At 37.8% G+C, this 16,586-nt stretch overlaps 1 protein-coding gene across 1 annotated transcript in view; it reads right to left on the bottom strand.

The window, feature by feature from the left end:
* Positions 1 to 16,586, bottom strand: part of BIRC6 (baculoviral IAP repeat containing 6) — a gene marked incomplete at its 5' end in the record, with an annotated part of 244,882 nt that overhangs the window by 187,552 nt on the left and 40,744 nt on the right. Inside the window, 3 exon segments of the mRNA XM_082671758.1 lie at positions 3,044 to 3,204; positions 3,286 to 3,508; positions 14,589 to 14,671. Of these exon segments, the coding sequence (XP_082527884.1) occupies positions 3,044 to 3,204; positions 3,286 to 3,508; positions 14,589 to 14,671 (467 nt within the window).

Raw genomic sequence — 16,586 nt, 5'->3', positions numbered from 1 at the left:
CTGTCTTGAAGTTACAGAGAATGTTACAAAGGGTTGCCAGATAATTGCCTTAATTAGCCCACAAAAAAACAAGCTTTATTGTGAAATTCTTCAAAATAAAATATTTAAAAAAACATTATTTCTTCACAGAAAAATGCTCATACTACTAAGTGATAAAATCATATGAGTAAAACCACTAAACTGTACACTTAAAGGGTGAATCTTCTGATGGGTAATGATGCATCAATAAATTTTTTTTTAATCACACGGGTTTAAAAAAAACTATACACACCTAAATGTTAACAAGACTGGATGGTATGATAATGGGGACTCTACTTTTCTTCAATTTACTTCCATATATTTTCTAATATTTCTACAATAAACATGCATTACAGTTGACCACTGAACAACACAGGGGTTAGGTGCACCAACACTCCATCCATTAAGTGGAAAATCTGTGTATAACTTATACTAATTGCCCTTCTGTATCCGTGGTTCTGCATCTGCAGATTCAACCAACCACAGATCGTGCAGTATTCACTATTAAAAAAATACACACATAATTGGATTCACTCAGTTAACCCATGTTGTTCAAGGGTCAAATGTACTTATATAATAGACACTAGATTTACTGAAGTCTTTTACATGATATAAAACCTTTTCCAAAGTAATAAACATGCAAAAAAATATATATGGTAAGTTTAAAATGCTTAGTTAAGATTATATATGCTAATACTACAGGTGTACCTTAGTTTTGATATATAACTAAGATATACAATACTATAAGCAATTTCAAAGTTAAACTCAGGAAATTTTTGTAAATTTGAAAGACATAACATACAAATGAGGCATCCAGACAAAAATGTTAATTCATTAAAATTAAATGTGTCCCAAATATTCTTCCTTAAATAAATTCAGAACAAAAACAAATGTTGCCTTCTAAGTAGAAATAGACAAAAAACAATTGCCAAGCAAGCTATACTGCTAATTACTTTAAACTTCTTGGTTAAGCTTTAATTTCTTCAGTTAATGTATTATTATTCTTCAAGCTAATGAAGCACAGCATATTTTAAGACAAAATATACTATATATACTATATCTCGTGCCACAGAGGCAGAGGTAGTCTGGCTCATTATATCTACCACCAATTCGACAGGAATCCTGCTACCTCTGGAGGAAAGGAAGGAGAGAGAAAGGGCTTGAAGCTCCACCTCTTCAGCTTCCTCCTACCACCCTGACACACAGTAATCTTTGTATATGACTCATTTCACACTATCTTGGGAGAAAAGGGTCATTCTACCCTGGAAAGATTTTAAGTCTCTTAAAAAAGCAGGCAGAGCGATTTATATCTCAACCCTAGCACACGAGCTCAGATAATACCTGTCCGCAAGAAATACTGGACAAGTGTTTACCTAAAATGTACATTTTACCAAGGTGTGTATATGTGTGTGATCTTAAAACTACATCCTGACTCAATTTTTAATCCTCAAATTACAAAACTGAGTCAAAAGTTCTAGTTAAAGTCAGTGTTCAGGACACACCAGTTTCATTATCTTCTATGAATAATTTTCCACTAATTTCAAAGTAAATCAAAAGATCACGCATGCTTACTTTTCAGTCTTACTGGCAAATATGGTCAAATTCAAGACAACAATGGGCCAACTGCTTTCCCATCAAGCTCTCACAGGGACTTAAAATAACTGAGAGCACCATGAAGCTTCAATTCAGTCTGTTCCAGAACTCAGACCACATTCATTTACCTACTAATAATTTTCACATACTAATTAGCAAGAGGGACTAGACAGAGGTAAACTTCCCATTTTATATGTTGTGAATTCCCCATTAATTTAAATAATGAAATCATTTCCATTCGTAAAGTTTTATATTACTTCTTTTTTTTTTTTTTTTTTTTTTGTGGTACACGGGCCTCTCACTGTTGTGGCCTCTCCCGTTGCGGAGCACAGGCTCCGGACGCGCAGGCTCAGCGGCCATGGCTCACAGGTCCAGCCGCTCTGCGGCATCTTCCCGGACCGGGGCACAAACCCGTGTCCCCTGCATTGGCAGGTGGACTGTCAACCACTGTGCCACCAGGGAAGCCCCTATATTACTTCTTAATGAAAGTGCATGCCACCAAATAAGCAGACTGTGAAATAAAAATGATAAATCACTGTGGTGTAACACCAATCACACATCAGTAACACAAGAAGCCCTGCAAGTGAAATGATAGATCTCAGTATACCAGGACACCTGATCAGTTACACAGGCTCCATTTCACATGGCTACCGTCGGAATCTTAAAAAGTGGTAGCTGCTATTGCTGAAAACAAGCTGAGTGGCTTATGGACCCCTTCATTCTGCCTACATTGGGAGTATCGCAAATGTTGCTCTATCTATAATCCTACCCAGTTCACAGTTACAACTGCAGAGCTTCTTTGGAGACAAGTAGGTAAGATGGGATTTTAATTGACTCTCTTTCCCCCACAGAGGTCAAATACAGCCACAGAAATCATCAATCTCCAGAAAAGCTGAATAGAATAGAATCCAGCACAACAATTCCACCAGAATCTTTCCTTAGCATTAATTATTGTACCTCAACTCACTGTTGACTACTGATACATTTATTGTTTTAAATAATTAGATCACCTTGCCTAGCCATGGGTTATTTCACTATTCATTACCACTTCTATATTTTAGCTGCTAATGAAAAAAGGGGAAATGAACCAAATGATTCAACTGCTCTATGAAAAGATTTAGAAGAAGGCAAAATTACAAATCTAATCCAAGGATTTCATTTCATTATTTAGACTTTACTTTTCAATGGTGTGATTATTCCCAATTGGCATAGACTGAGATAGAAAATAAAGTATATTTTATAGACTATGTTGTTTGTGAATGACAATTTCTTTCAAGAATCAATTATTTCAGATTTCTAACCAAACACTGAGTCTCTAATCTCTTGAGACTAACAACGTTTTCTGCCTCTTTAATTAGAATTAAGAGAATATACAATTTAGGAAAAGAAAACACTTAACTTCTATAAATATTATCAAAACAAATTTACATACCTATCTCCTTCCAATTTTGGTATATCTGAGCAACTAGACGAGTCTTCCAGCCATGCCAAAGTTGGTCTCCTAGATTCAACTGCTGAGCTTGGTTCTCCTGAGAGAATAAGCTGTTGTACAATTGCTGGATCATATGCATTAATTTCAAATTTTAAGTGCACCTAAACAAATAAATGAAAAGCCTAAATTTACAACGGATTTTTTCTCAATCACTAATATGTTTCTTCAAAATTAAAACATACCTTCATAAGTTTGGAAACATCCCATATACAGATCTTTCCTCGTTTCGTTGCAGCAGCTAAAAAGTGAGGGCAGCTCCCGGACCCAAAGCAAGATATTCTGTCAGTTCCATCCGTGCAAGGGAACTGCGCGGGACTTGTTGCAAGAGTGACTGACAATGGCACATTCTGTGTGTGCTCACCTTTCACAAACGGGCAGTTTGGGGAATGTCTCTCGTGTTCAGACCTTTACACAAATTAAGGAAGGGAAAGTTTACTGAACAACTAAGCTGTTAAGTCTGTACACTAAAAGAGAACTCCACGATATTTTTTCTTTAAAAAAAAACAATTAATTGAACTTAAAGTATTCTTTAATTAAAGACTTAAATAGCAAATTGTTTCATTTTACTGAGATCACTCTAACATGTTAAACTACTCACTTTAACAGCAATTGTTCACTTTAACTGATTACAAACAAAGCCAGTCTCAGATGAAACAGATAAATGATACAGTAAAATTTATATCATATTAATATACTGATAAAACTGTTTAATCTCCTTATATTTCTTCACACTAGTTTCCCACAGCTTTAAATAAATAATTACTTTGTTTCAGTTTAAAATTTTCTATGTATTCTACAGCATGGTGACAAAAGATAACATTACCATATTGTATATTTGAAATTTGTGAAGAGGATGTATCTTGAATTAAACATTCTTAACACACAAACACAAACTGGTAACTATTAGAGGTGATGGATATGTTAATTAACTTGATTATGGTGATCTTTTCACAATATGTATATATACTAAAACACCAGATTGTACACCTTAAATGTATGTAATTTTTACATGTCAAAGTTATCTCAATAAAGTTGTTTTTAAAATAAATAAATAATCCATACGTAGATACAGACCCACCTATCTATATAAGTGGCCACAGCTGTAAAGAGCATACAATAAAACTCTATAAATGCCATTCATACTGCAAAAAACTTTTTTAGTAAAGACCTGAAGGCAGAAAGATCTCTAGAGTATGGATAAAATAACATATATCAAAAACACAGATATACCCTTCACATTCACTATCAGACTCCATCAGACAAATAACTTTAAAGAAACTTGGATAATGTCTATAGATTGTACATTATTTCCTTCACATAAATACTTACTGAGCAAAATGAAATGGTAAATTAGTTTACTAGAAAACCCTAACATGTGTAATAAGAATAAAATACTAGGACCTCAGATCAAGATTGGTATACTGACTTAAAGAATTTTCTCAAATATTTAAAGCAGGATCAACTTAACACTTAAAAATTATCTGCCCAACTTTGTGACTACTTCATTTCTTTTTGGTTATTCTTTTTTTTTATTTTTTTAAACTTTCACTAGCTGTAATTACAAGGCATTATTTGAAATGTAAGAATGCTGCCATCCAAAAAAAGAGGCTTTTTTTAAAACCCATTTTTATACTTCCATGTCAAAGAAAGGAAAGCTATACTCTATAAAATATTCCATGGGGTACACATATTTCTTTTTACACTGCACCTACAACTTACCTATAACCATATATAAATCCTGGACACTTTACAATACACAAGGTGTCTTACGTTAATGCTTTTACATGGCATCTGCAGGCACATGATATCTGAACTGGATTCCTTCACAGCCAAACCTTAGGGTATTTTTCCTCTTTCCATCTTTCTCTCTTAACCTGAGTTTTAACTTTTTAATTAAAATTTTATTTACACAACATATGACTATCTGAAATACAGCAAAAGACCCACTTCGGTTATAATAGCCAACCCCAGTAATCTCCTATCCCACCTCCAGGTAACCACTATTACGAATTTAATATACTTCTAAAATATTTTTATAAGTTTATACACATACATGTACATTCAGAAAATATGGGGGACTTCCGGGAAGATGGCGGAAGAGTAAGACGCGGAGATCACGTTCCTCCCCACAGATACACCAGAAATACATCTACGCGTGGAACAACTCCTACAGAGCATCTACTGAACGCTGGCAGAAGACCTCAGACCTCCCAAAAGGCAAGAAACCCCCCACGTACCTGGGTAGGGCAAAAGAAAAAACTAAACAGAGACAAAAGGATAGGGACGCGTCCTGTACCAGCGGGAGAGAGCTGTGAAGGAGGAAAAGTGTCCACACACTAGGAAGCCCCTTCACGGGTGGAGACTTCGGGAGGCGGAGTGGGGGAGCTTGGGAGCCGCGGAGGAGAGCACAGCAACAGGGGTGCGGAGGGCAAAGCGGACAGATTCCAGCGCAGAGGATCGGGCCGACCGGAACTTGCCAGCCGAGAGGCTTGTCTGCTCGCCCGCCGGGGCGGGCGGGACTGGGAGCTGAGGCTCCGGCTTTTGTCGGAGCGCCGGGAGAGGACTGAGGTTGGCGGCGTGAATACAGCCTGCGGGGCGTTGGTGCACCGCGGCTGGCCGGGAGAGAGTCCGGGGAGAAGTCTGGAACTGCCGAAGAGGCAAGAGACTTTTACGTCCCTCTTTGTTTCCTGGTGCACGAGGAGAGGGGATTAAGAACGCTGCTTGAGAGAGCTCCAGGGACGGGCGCGGGCCGCGGCTAGGGGTGCGGAGCCCAGAGACGGACGTGGCTAGGGCCGCCCAGAGCGGCTAGGGCCGCTGCTGCCGCCACCGGGAGGCCTGTGTGCGAACACAGGTCACTGGCCACGCGCCCTTCCGGGGAGCCTGTGCAGCCCGCCACTGCCGGGGTCCCGGGATCCAGGGACAACTCCCCCGGGAGAACGCACAGGCGTGCCTCAGGCTGCAACGTCTCGCCGGCCTCTGCCGCCGCAGGCCCGCCCCACACTCCGTGCCCCTCCCTACCCCCGGGCCTGAGTGAGCCAGAGCCTCCGAATCAGCGGCTCCTTTAACCCCGTCCTGTCTGAGCAAAGAACAGACGCCCTCCGGCGACCTACACGCACAGGCGGGGCTAAATCCAAAGCTGAGCCCCTGGGAGCTGTGAGAACAAAGAAGAGAAAGGGAAATCTCTCCCAGCAGCCTCAGAAGCAGCGGATTAAAGCTCCACAATCAACTTGATATACCCTGCATCTGTGGAATACCTGAATAGACAACCAATCATCCCAAATTAAGGAGCCCTGTGGATGAAAGGCTCTTGGGGCTGCAGCCAGGAGTCAGTGCTGTGCCTCTGAGGTGGGAGAGCCAACTTCAGGACACTGATCCACAAGAGACCTCCCAGCTGCACATAATATCAAACAGCAAAAATTTCCGAGAGATCTCCATCTCAACGCCAGCACCCAGCTTCACTCAACGACCAGCAAGCTACAGTGCTGGACATCCTATGCCAAACAACTAGCAAGACAGGAACACAACCCCACCCATTAGCAGAGAGGCGGCCCAAAATCATAATAAGTCTACAGACACCCCAAAACACACCACCAGACGTGGACCTGCCCACCAGAAAGACAAGATCTAGCCTCATCCACCAGAACACAGGCACTAGTACCCTCCACCAGGAAGCCTACACAACCCACTGAACCAACCTTAGCCACTGGGGACAGACACAAAAAACAACAGGAACTACGAACCTTCAGCCTGCAAAAAAGGAGACCCCAAACACAGTAAGATAAGCAAAATGAAAAGACAGAAAAACACACCGCAGATGAAGGAGCAAGATAAAAACCCATCAGACCTAACAAATGAAGAGGAAATAGGCAGTCTACCTGAAAAAGAATTCAGAATAATGATAGTAAGGTTGATCCGAAATCTTGGCGATAGAATGGACAATAGAATGGACAAAATGCAAGAATCAGTTAACAAGGACCTAGAAGAACTAAAGATGAAACAAGCAACGATGAACAACACAATAAATGAAATTAAAAGTACTCTAGATGGGATCAATAGCAGAATAACTGAGGCAGAAGAACGGATAAGTGACCTGGAAGATAAAATAGTGGAAATAACTACTGCAGAGCAGAATAAAGAAAAAAGAATGAAAAGAACTGAGGACAGTCTCAGAGACCTCTGGGACAACATTAAACGTACCAACATTCGAATTATAGGGGTTCCAGAAGAAGAAGAGAAAAAGAAAGGGACTGAGAAAATATTTGAAGAGATTATAGTTGAAAACTTCCCTAATATGGGAAAGGAAATAGTTAATCAAGTCCAGGAAGCACAGAGAGTCCCATACAGGATAAATACAAGGAGAAATACGCCAAGACACATATTAATCAAACTGTCAAAAATTAAATACAAAGAAAACATATTAAAAGCAGCAAGGGAAAAACAACAAATAACACACAAGGGAATCCCCATAAGGTTAACAGCTGATCTTTCAGCAGAAACTCTGCAAGCCAGAAGGGAGTGGCAGGACATATTGAAAGTGTTGAAGGAGAAAAACCTGCAACCAAGATTACTCTACCCAGCAAGGATCTCATTCAGATTTGATGGAGAAATTAAAACCTTTAGAGACAAGCAAAAGCTGAGAGAGTTCAGCACCACCAAACCAGCTCTACAACAACTGCTAAAGGAACTTCTCTAGGCAAGAAACACAAAAGAAGGAAAAGACCTACAATAACAAACCCAAAACAATTAAGAAAATGGGAATGGGAACACACATATCGATAATTACCTTAAATGTAAATGGACTAAATGCTCCCACCAAAAGACACAGATTAGCTGAATGGATACAAAAACAAGACCCATATATTTGCTGTCTACAAGAGACCCACTTCAGACCTAGAGACACATACAGACTGAAAGTAAGGGCATGGAAAAAGGTATTTCATGCAAATGGAAACCAAAAGAAAGCTGGACTAGCAATTCTCATATCAGACAAAATAGACTTTAAAACAAAGACTATTAGAAGAGACAAAGAAGGACACTACATAATGATCAAGGGATCGATCCAAGAGGAAGATATAACAATTGTAAATATTTATGCACCCAACATAGGTGCACCTCAATACATAAGGCAAATACTGACAACCATAAAAGGGGAAATCGACAGTAACACATTCATAGTAGGGGACTTTAACACCCCACTTTCACCAATGGACAGATCATCCAAAATGAAAATAAATAAGGAAACACAAGCTTTAAATGATACATTAAATGAGATGGAGTTAATTGATATTTATAGGACATTCCATCCAAAAACAACAGAATACACATTTTTCTCAAGTGCTCATGGAACATTCTCCAGGATAGATCATATCTTGGGTCACAAATCAAGCCTTGGTAAATTTAAGAAAATTGAAATTGTATCAAGTATCTTTTCCGACCACAACGCTATGAGACTCGATATCAATCACAGGAGAAGATCTGTAAAAAACACAAACACATGGAGGCTAAACAATACACTACTTAATAACGAAGTGATCACTGAAGAAATCAAAGGGGAAATCAAAAAATACCTAGAAACAAATGACAATGGAGACACGACGACTCAAAATCTATGGGATGCAGCAAAAGCAGTTCTAAGAGGGAAGTTTATAGCAATACAATCTTACCTTAAGAAACAGGAAACATCTCAAATAAACAACCTAACCTTGCACCTAAAGCAATTAGAGAAAGAAGAACAAAAAAACCCCAAAGTTAGCAGGAGGAAAGAAATCATAAAAATCAGATCAGAAATAAATGAAAAAGAAATGAAGGAAACGATAGCAAAGATCAATAAAACTAAAAGCTGGTTTTTTGAAAGGATAAACAAAATTGATAAACCATTAGCCAGACTCATCAAGAAAAAAAGGGAGAAGACTCAAATCAATAGAATTAGAAATGAAAAAGGAGAAGTAACGACTGACACTGCAGAAATACAAAAGATCATGAGATTACTACAAGCAACTCTATGCCAATAAAATGGACAACCTGGAAGAAATGGACAAATTCTTAGAAAGGCACAACCTGCCAAGACTGAATCAGGAAGAAATAGAAAATATGAACAGACCAATCACAAGCACTGAAATTGAAACTGTGATTAAAAATCTTCCAACAAGCAAAAGCCCAGGACCAGATGGCTTCACAGGCGAATTCTATCAAACATTTAGAGAAGAGCTATCACCTATCCTTCTCAGACTCTTCCAAAATATAGCAGAGGGAGGAACACTCCCCAACTCATTCTACGAGGCCACCATCACCCTGATACCAAAACCAGACAAGGATGTCACAAAGAAAGAAAACTACAGGCCAATATCACTGATGAACATAGATGCAAAGATCCTCAACAAAATACTAGCAAACAGAATCCAACAGCACATTAAACGGATCATACACCATGATCAAGTGGGGTTTATTCCAGGAATGCAAGGATTCTTCAATATACGCAAATCAATCAACGTGATACACCATATTAACAAATTGAAGGAGAAAAACCATATGATCATCTCAATAGATGCAGAGAAAGCTTTTGACAAAATTCAACACCCATTTATGATAAAAACCCTGCAGAAAGTAGGCATAGAGGGAACTTTCCTCAACATAATAAAGGCCATATATGACAAACCCACAGCCAACATCGTCCTCAATGGTGAAAAACTGAAAGCATTTCCACTAAGATCAGGAACAAGACAAGGTTGCCCACTCTCACCACTCTTATTCAACATAGTTTTGGAAGTTTTAGCCACAGCAATCAGAGAAGAAAAGGAAATAAAAGGAATCCAAATCGGAAAAGAAGAAGTAAAGCTGTCACTGTTTGCAGATGACATGATACTATACATACAGAACCCTAAAGATGCTACCAGAAAACTACTAGACCTAATCAATGAATTTGGTAAAGTAGCAGGATACAAAATTAATGCACAGAAATCTCTGGCATTCCTATACACTAAGGATGAAAAATCTGAAAGTGAAATCAAGAAAACACTCCCATTTACCATTGCAACAAAAAGAATAAAATACCTAGGAATAAACCTACCTAAGGAGACAAAAGACCTGTATGCAGAAAATTATAAGACACTGATGAAAGAAATTAAAAATGATACAAATAGATGGAGAGATATACCATGTTCTTGGATTGGAAGAATCAACATTGTGAAAATGACTCTACTACCCAAAGCAATCTACAGATTCAATGCAATCCCTATGAAACTACCACTGGCATTTTTCACAGAACTAGAACAAAAAATCTCACAATTTGTATGGAAACACAAAAGACCCCGAATAGCCAAAGCAATTTTGAGAACAAAAAATGGAGCTGGAGGAATCAGGCTTCCTGACTTCAGACTATACTACAAAGCTACAGTAATCAAGACAGTATGGTACTGGCACAAAAACAGAAATATAGATCAATGGAACATGATAGAAAGCCCAGAGATAAACCCACGCACATATGGTCACCTTATCTTTGACAAAGGAGGCAGAAATGTACAGTGGAGAAAGGACAGCCTATTCTATAAGTGGTGCTGGGAAAACTGGACAGCTACATGTAAAAGTATGAGATTAGATCACTCCCTAACACCATACACAAAAATAAGCTCAAAATGGATTAAAGACCTAAATGTAAGGCCAGAAACTATCAAACTCTTAGAGGAAAACATAGGCAGAACACTCTATGACATAAATCACAGCAAGATCCTTTTTGACCCACCTCCTAGAGAAATGGAAATAAAAACAAAAGTAAACAAATGGGACCTAATGAAACTTAAAAGCTTTTGCGCAGCAAAGGAAACCATAAAGAAGACCAAAAGACAACCCTCAGAATGGGAGAAAATATTTGCAAATGAAGCAACTGACAAAGGATTAATCTCCAAAATTTATAAGCAGCTCATGCAGCTTAATAACAAAAGAACAAACAACCCAATCCAAAAATGGGCAGAAGACCTAAATAGACATTTCTCCAAAGAAGATATACAGAGTGCCAACAAACACATGAAAGAATGCTCAACATCACTAATCATTAGAGAAATGCAAATCAAAACTACAATGAGATATCATCTCACACCAGTCAGAATGGCCATCATCAAAAAATCTAGAAACAATAAATGCTGGAGAGGATGTGGAGAAAAGGGAACCCTCTTACACTGTTGGTGGGAATGTAAATTGATACAGCCACTGTGGAGAACAGTATGGAGGTTCCTTAAAAAGCTACAAATAGAACTACCATATGACCCAGCAATCCCACTACTGGGCATATACCCTGAGAAAACCATAATTCAAAAAGAGTCATGTACCAAAATGTTCATTGCAGCTCTATTTACAATAACCCAGAGATGGAAACAACCTAAGTGTCCATCATCGGATGAATGGATAAAGAAGATGTGGCACATATATACAATGGAATATTACTCACCCATAAAAAGAGATGAAATTGAGCTATTTGTAATGAGGTGGATAGACCTAGAGTCTGTCATACAGAGTGAAGTAAGTCAGAAAGAGAGAGACAAATACCGTATGCTAACACATATATATGGAATTTAAGAAAAAAAAAAAATGTCATGAAAAACCTAGGGGTGAAACAGGAATAAAGACACAGACTTACTAGAGAATGGACTTGAGGCTATGGGGAGGGGGAAGGGTAAACGGTGACAAAGCAATAAAGAGGCATGGACATGTATACACTACCAAACGTAAGGTAGATAGCTAGTGGGAAGCAGCCGCATAGCACAGGGAGATCAGCTCGGTGCTGTGTGACCGCCTGGAGGGGTGAGATAGGGAGGGTGGGAGGGAGGGTGACGCAAGCGGGAAGAGATATGGGAACATATGTATATATATAACTGATTCATTTTGTTGTGAAGCTGAAACTAACATACCATTGTAAAGCAATTATGCTCCAATAAAGATGTTTAAAAAAATAAAAAAATAAAAAAAAAATAAAAAAAAAAAGAAAATATGGGGTTTTTCATTTTAAATAAACAATATTATTATATGAATCATTCTACAACAGCTTTTTTTTTTTTGCTCTTTTTATAAATTTATTTATTTATTTATTTATTTATTTAATTTTTGGCTGCATTGGGTTTTTGCTGCTGTGCGTGGGCTTTCTCCAGTTGTGGCGAGCCGGGGCTGCTCTTTGTTAAGGTGCATAGCTTCTCACTGCGGTGGCTTCTCTTGTTGCGGAGCACGGGCTCCAGGTGCGCGGGCTTCAGTAGTTGTGGCACATGGACTCAGTAGTTGTGGCGCCCGGGCTTAGCTGCTCTGCGGCATGTGGGATCTTCCCGGACCAGGGCTCGAACCTGTGTCCCCTGCACTGGCAGGCGGATTCTTAACCACTTCGCCACCAGGGAAGTCCCTACAACAGCTTTCTTGATACAATAACATATCTAAAAGGTACTCGTGATTAATAGAGAGCTAACTGTTCATTCCTTTAACTGTTGGATCATAGTCAATTACATGAATATATTTTACTTAGGTAGTCCCCTCCTGAGAGGCATGTAAGATTTTCCAGTTTTTCACTACCATGACCATTTTGCGCTTCCTTGCATATAAGAGCAATTAATTCTCTAGTGTAAATTAGAAGTGGAACTGCTAGATAATAAGGGGCCCATTTTATTTTATTTTTTTAAAGTTCAATCTCCCTCCAAAGTGGCTCTATCAACTCCCACCATCAAAATATGAGTCCCATCTTCCCCTAAAAATGAAAAATCTTCATTCTATTCCTCCTTTCAGATTCAGAAGGTACACAGGCTCAGCTCCCTAGCCCCCATCAATCCCATTCCCTCTATCCATTTGGAGCACTGGCCCTAGGCCCTCAGAGACTCTACCAACTGCTTAAGAGTTTGAGGAATCCTGAATCCCGGGGCAAAGAAAAGGTAGAACCCTTGATTTCCTGACCATATCAAGAAAAGATGGGTTTTAAACAGCCCAAGTTGGAAATCTGAATCAACTTTCCCACAGAAAAATATTTATGAATAAAGATACATTCTATAATGTTATGGTATAATTTTTCAGGTGTGGGTTAAATAACTTTCTGAGGATCAGCCTAAGAAACTAAAATATACGTGTTAAAATGGTTGCTATATATATAAAGATGGTTTCATGGGGAAAAGACTAAATTCCAAACAGAACCTTAACCTAAATTGGAAATTGCTCATACTCAACTCTCAGTCAGCAGACGCAATTTCAATTTTTCATATTTTCAGTATTTCCCACTGCAACCTGGAATCCACATGCACACTCTAATAGGCTTTAGCAAGTTCACATCAGCTGATTAACATTCAGAGATCTCGAACTAATTATAGTACAAAATAAGTGGTATATCTTAAAACCAAATCCTGGCTCCATGACTTACTAGCCAAATGATCTTCACCAAATTTTATTTTTTTTATTTTAAAATGGTATAATAATTCTTATCTCATAGAGTGACTATGGATTAAACTGGAGAATATTCTCAATTCCCTCCTATAAAATGGAGATGATAATAATACCTAACTCATAAAGCTAATGTGAGAATTAAATGAGTTAAAAATATATAAAATGTGTAGGATGGTACCTGGTAAACCATATTATATAAATATTTGCTATTATTACCATTTTATTTATTTATTTATTTATTTTTGGCTGTGTTGGGTCTTCGTTGCTGCGTGCGGGCTTTCTCTAGTTGCGGCGAGCGGGGGCTACTCTTCATTGCACTGCGCAGGCTTCTCACTGTGGTGGCTTCTCTTGTTGCAGAGCACAGGCTCTAGGCATGGAGGCTTCAGTAGTTGTGGCATGTGGGCTCAGCAGTTGTGGCTCATGGGCTCTAGAGCACAGGCTCAGTAGTTGTGGAGCACGGGCTTCGTTGCTCCACAGCATGTGGGATCTTCCCGGACCAGGACTTGAATCCACGTCCCCTGCACTGGCAGGCAGATTCTTAACCACTGTACCACCAGGGAAGTCCCACTATTTCTATTAATAGGGACTCTGAGTAGTTATTTCTAAAAATGAGGTTCCAATACATGATCTCTATTGTTTAACCAAGTTCTAAACTTTCATGCACTAGAATTCAAAACCACCACAGACTCCCTAGAATTACTTCAAAATTAGAAATGCAAATCATAAAGGCCCTCCTCCGTGGATTCTCTATTGATGACCTGCCCTCAAAAGAACAAGGCTAAACTGCTGAATTTAATCATGCTTTTTAAACTTATTTTACCATAGCCTTTTAGTTTTCAGTCAGAGTCTAGTTCCATTCTTTGGCACTTCTCCCATGTATACATCTTGGAAAGTTACACATTAGAGATCCTGTATGCCAAGTGATATGACAGAGCATAGACAGCATTACCTCATTCTCTTAGGACAGAGGCAAAAATATAGATGACAAAAGGCAAGAATATTAATATACAGATATCAGAAAAATAAAATTTAGAAGCACATTTATAGAACTTAGCCTATTACATTCAGAAATATCAAGACTCACCAAGGTTCATCAGTAGGTTCCCAACAGACGAGACATACACTACAAGTAAAACACATGGCTCTATCATCTCCAGATGAGGCAGGCTGCAAATTTATAAAGAAGACGGAAAAGGTTTATCAATATTAAAATTGCTTAATAAAAACTCTTCTAAGTAAGTTCATAATTTTAGGTAAAATTCCATATTGAGGAAAAGAAAATTAGCCTATACTATTAGGCCTCAACAATATACTTTTAATCCCCAAACGTTTATAAATTTGCTGCCTTATTTGAAAAATTATGTTTCATCAGCAAATGACCACTAAATCAAATATGGAGACACACACATCCTCAATCTCTGATCTAGCATCTTCTAATTGTATTACTAAAGTATTTTAAATATAGTTAAGTATATGAAAGGAAATTGTCTAACAGGTTTATTATTAAAAACTGAATTCTATGCTACTACATAGGAAAGGGCAAGTAAAAAGGAAAAGCAAACTAGGGAACGTAATTAAGGTAACATTCTTTAAGTAAAACACATATGACAAAATGACATTTATACATATATAAAATCTAAATCTTAACTGAAATATACCTCTAAAAACTAATATTAATATTTTTGAATACTTACTCTACTTAGCACTTAGTATGTCTACAGGTGTAAATATATTTTTTAGAAGACTGAGAATAATCAGCACCTAATACAGGTAGAAGATTCTAGAAAACCTATGATTTGATCTTTGCAAAAATGGAATACAGGGACTTCCCTGGTGGTCCAGTGGTTAAGACTCCGTGCTTCCAATGCAGGGGGCATGGGTTCAATCCCTGGTAAGGGAACTAAGATCCCACAAGCCGCATGGTGCGGCCAAAAGGAAAAAAAAAAAAAAAAGGAATACAATGAAGAAGAGCTCAACAGAAAAAGTATCAAGGTATCACCTAACAGACTGTTTTAGGAAATGACACCAAATAAGAAGATAAATTATTAGGAAAAATAGTCCTCATTCAATCCTTAACTTAGGAAAACATATTCAGTGATTTTAATATTAGCCAGTCCCCAGATAAATCTATCTTTAACTGGAAATTTGACAAACTCTGAATAAAATCTTCAAATATATATGGTTTTCTGATTTAATCCTAGTTTAAGATACTTCAAGAACACTTCAGGATAACAAAGGAATAATCACTCTTAAGATTCTTTATGACAGTAACTTCAATGTATTCAAAGTTTAATTTAGTTCTAAAATTAAATACGCATGTTTTATGTAAATTGACATGTAATTATTAGATTTCTCAGCTTCTTTAGCAATGGCAAAACAGTGGTAGGCCAGTCTACATTATTCAGCTGAAGTTTCCTTTAACTGGTTTATTATGCCTATCTAAACTCATTTTTCTTAACTTCCTCTACTTTAGCTCCACAAAGCTTTCTATAATGTCCCATTCTCATGTCTTTTTGTCACACTCATCCTTACCTGTACACCCTCCTCTTTTCCTACATAAAACCATGACTATTTTCCCTGATTAATTCTTTCTCTTTCTAAATAATTTCTTGATCAATTCTTCAATACATATGTATTCAAGTCACACTGTACTACCCACAATGCTGCTTCCATAGTTATCTAATATATAGGTAATTTTTAATCCCAATAAAATTAAAATTTCAAGAGTAACTGCAATGTATTGCTGTTATTGCATTACCCTAACATGTACTACTCTGTTATAAATACATAAGTCAAAACTGAAAATAAACACACACCCAGAGAGAACACTTCTCAAGACACAAATCTGGAGAATACTGCCCGCTTGTTGATTAACTGTATACATAAACATATTGTATATATCATACTTATATATAATCTGAAAGAAAATAGTTATAAAGCATTCTCAGTTATTGGTTACTTTTTTTTTTTAATGTTTTCCCCTTTCATACACAGTATGTGACATAGGAAACAGCCAGTCAGTATTAAGATTAAAGGTATAAGAACAAAACTCACATTACATACATACACACAAGCACAGAGC

This window comes from Grampus griseus (genome assembly GCF_964374135.1).
Source record: "Grampus griseus genome assembly, chromosome: 15".
Lineage (NCBI taxonomy): Eukaryota > Metazoa > Chordata > Mammalia > Artiodactyla > Delphinidae > Grampus > Grampus griseus.
The sequence above is the reverse complement of the archived record's forward strand: the minus strand, read 5'-3'. Positions and strand labels throughout refer to the sequence as shown.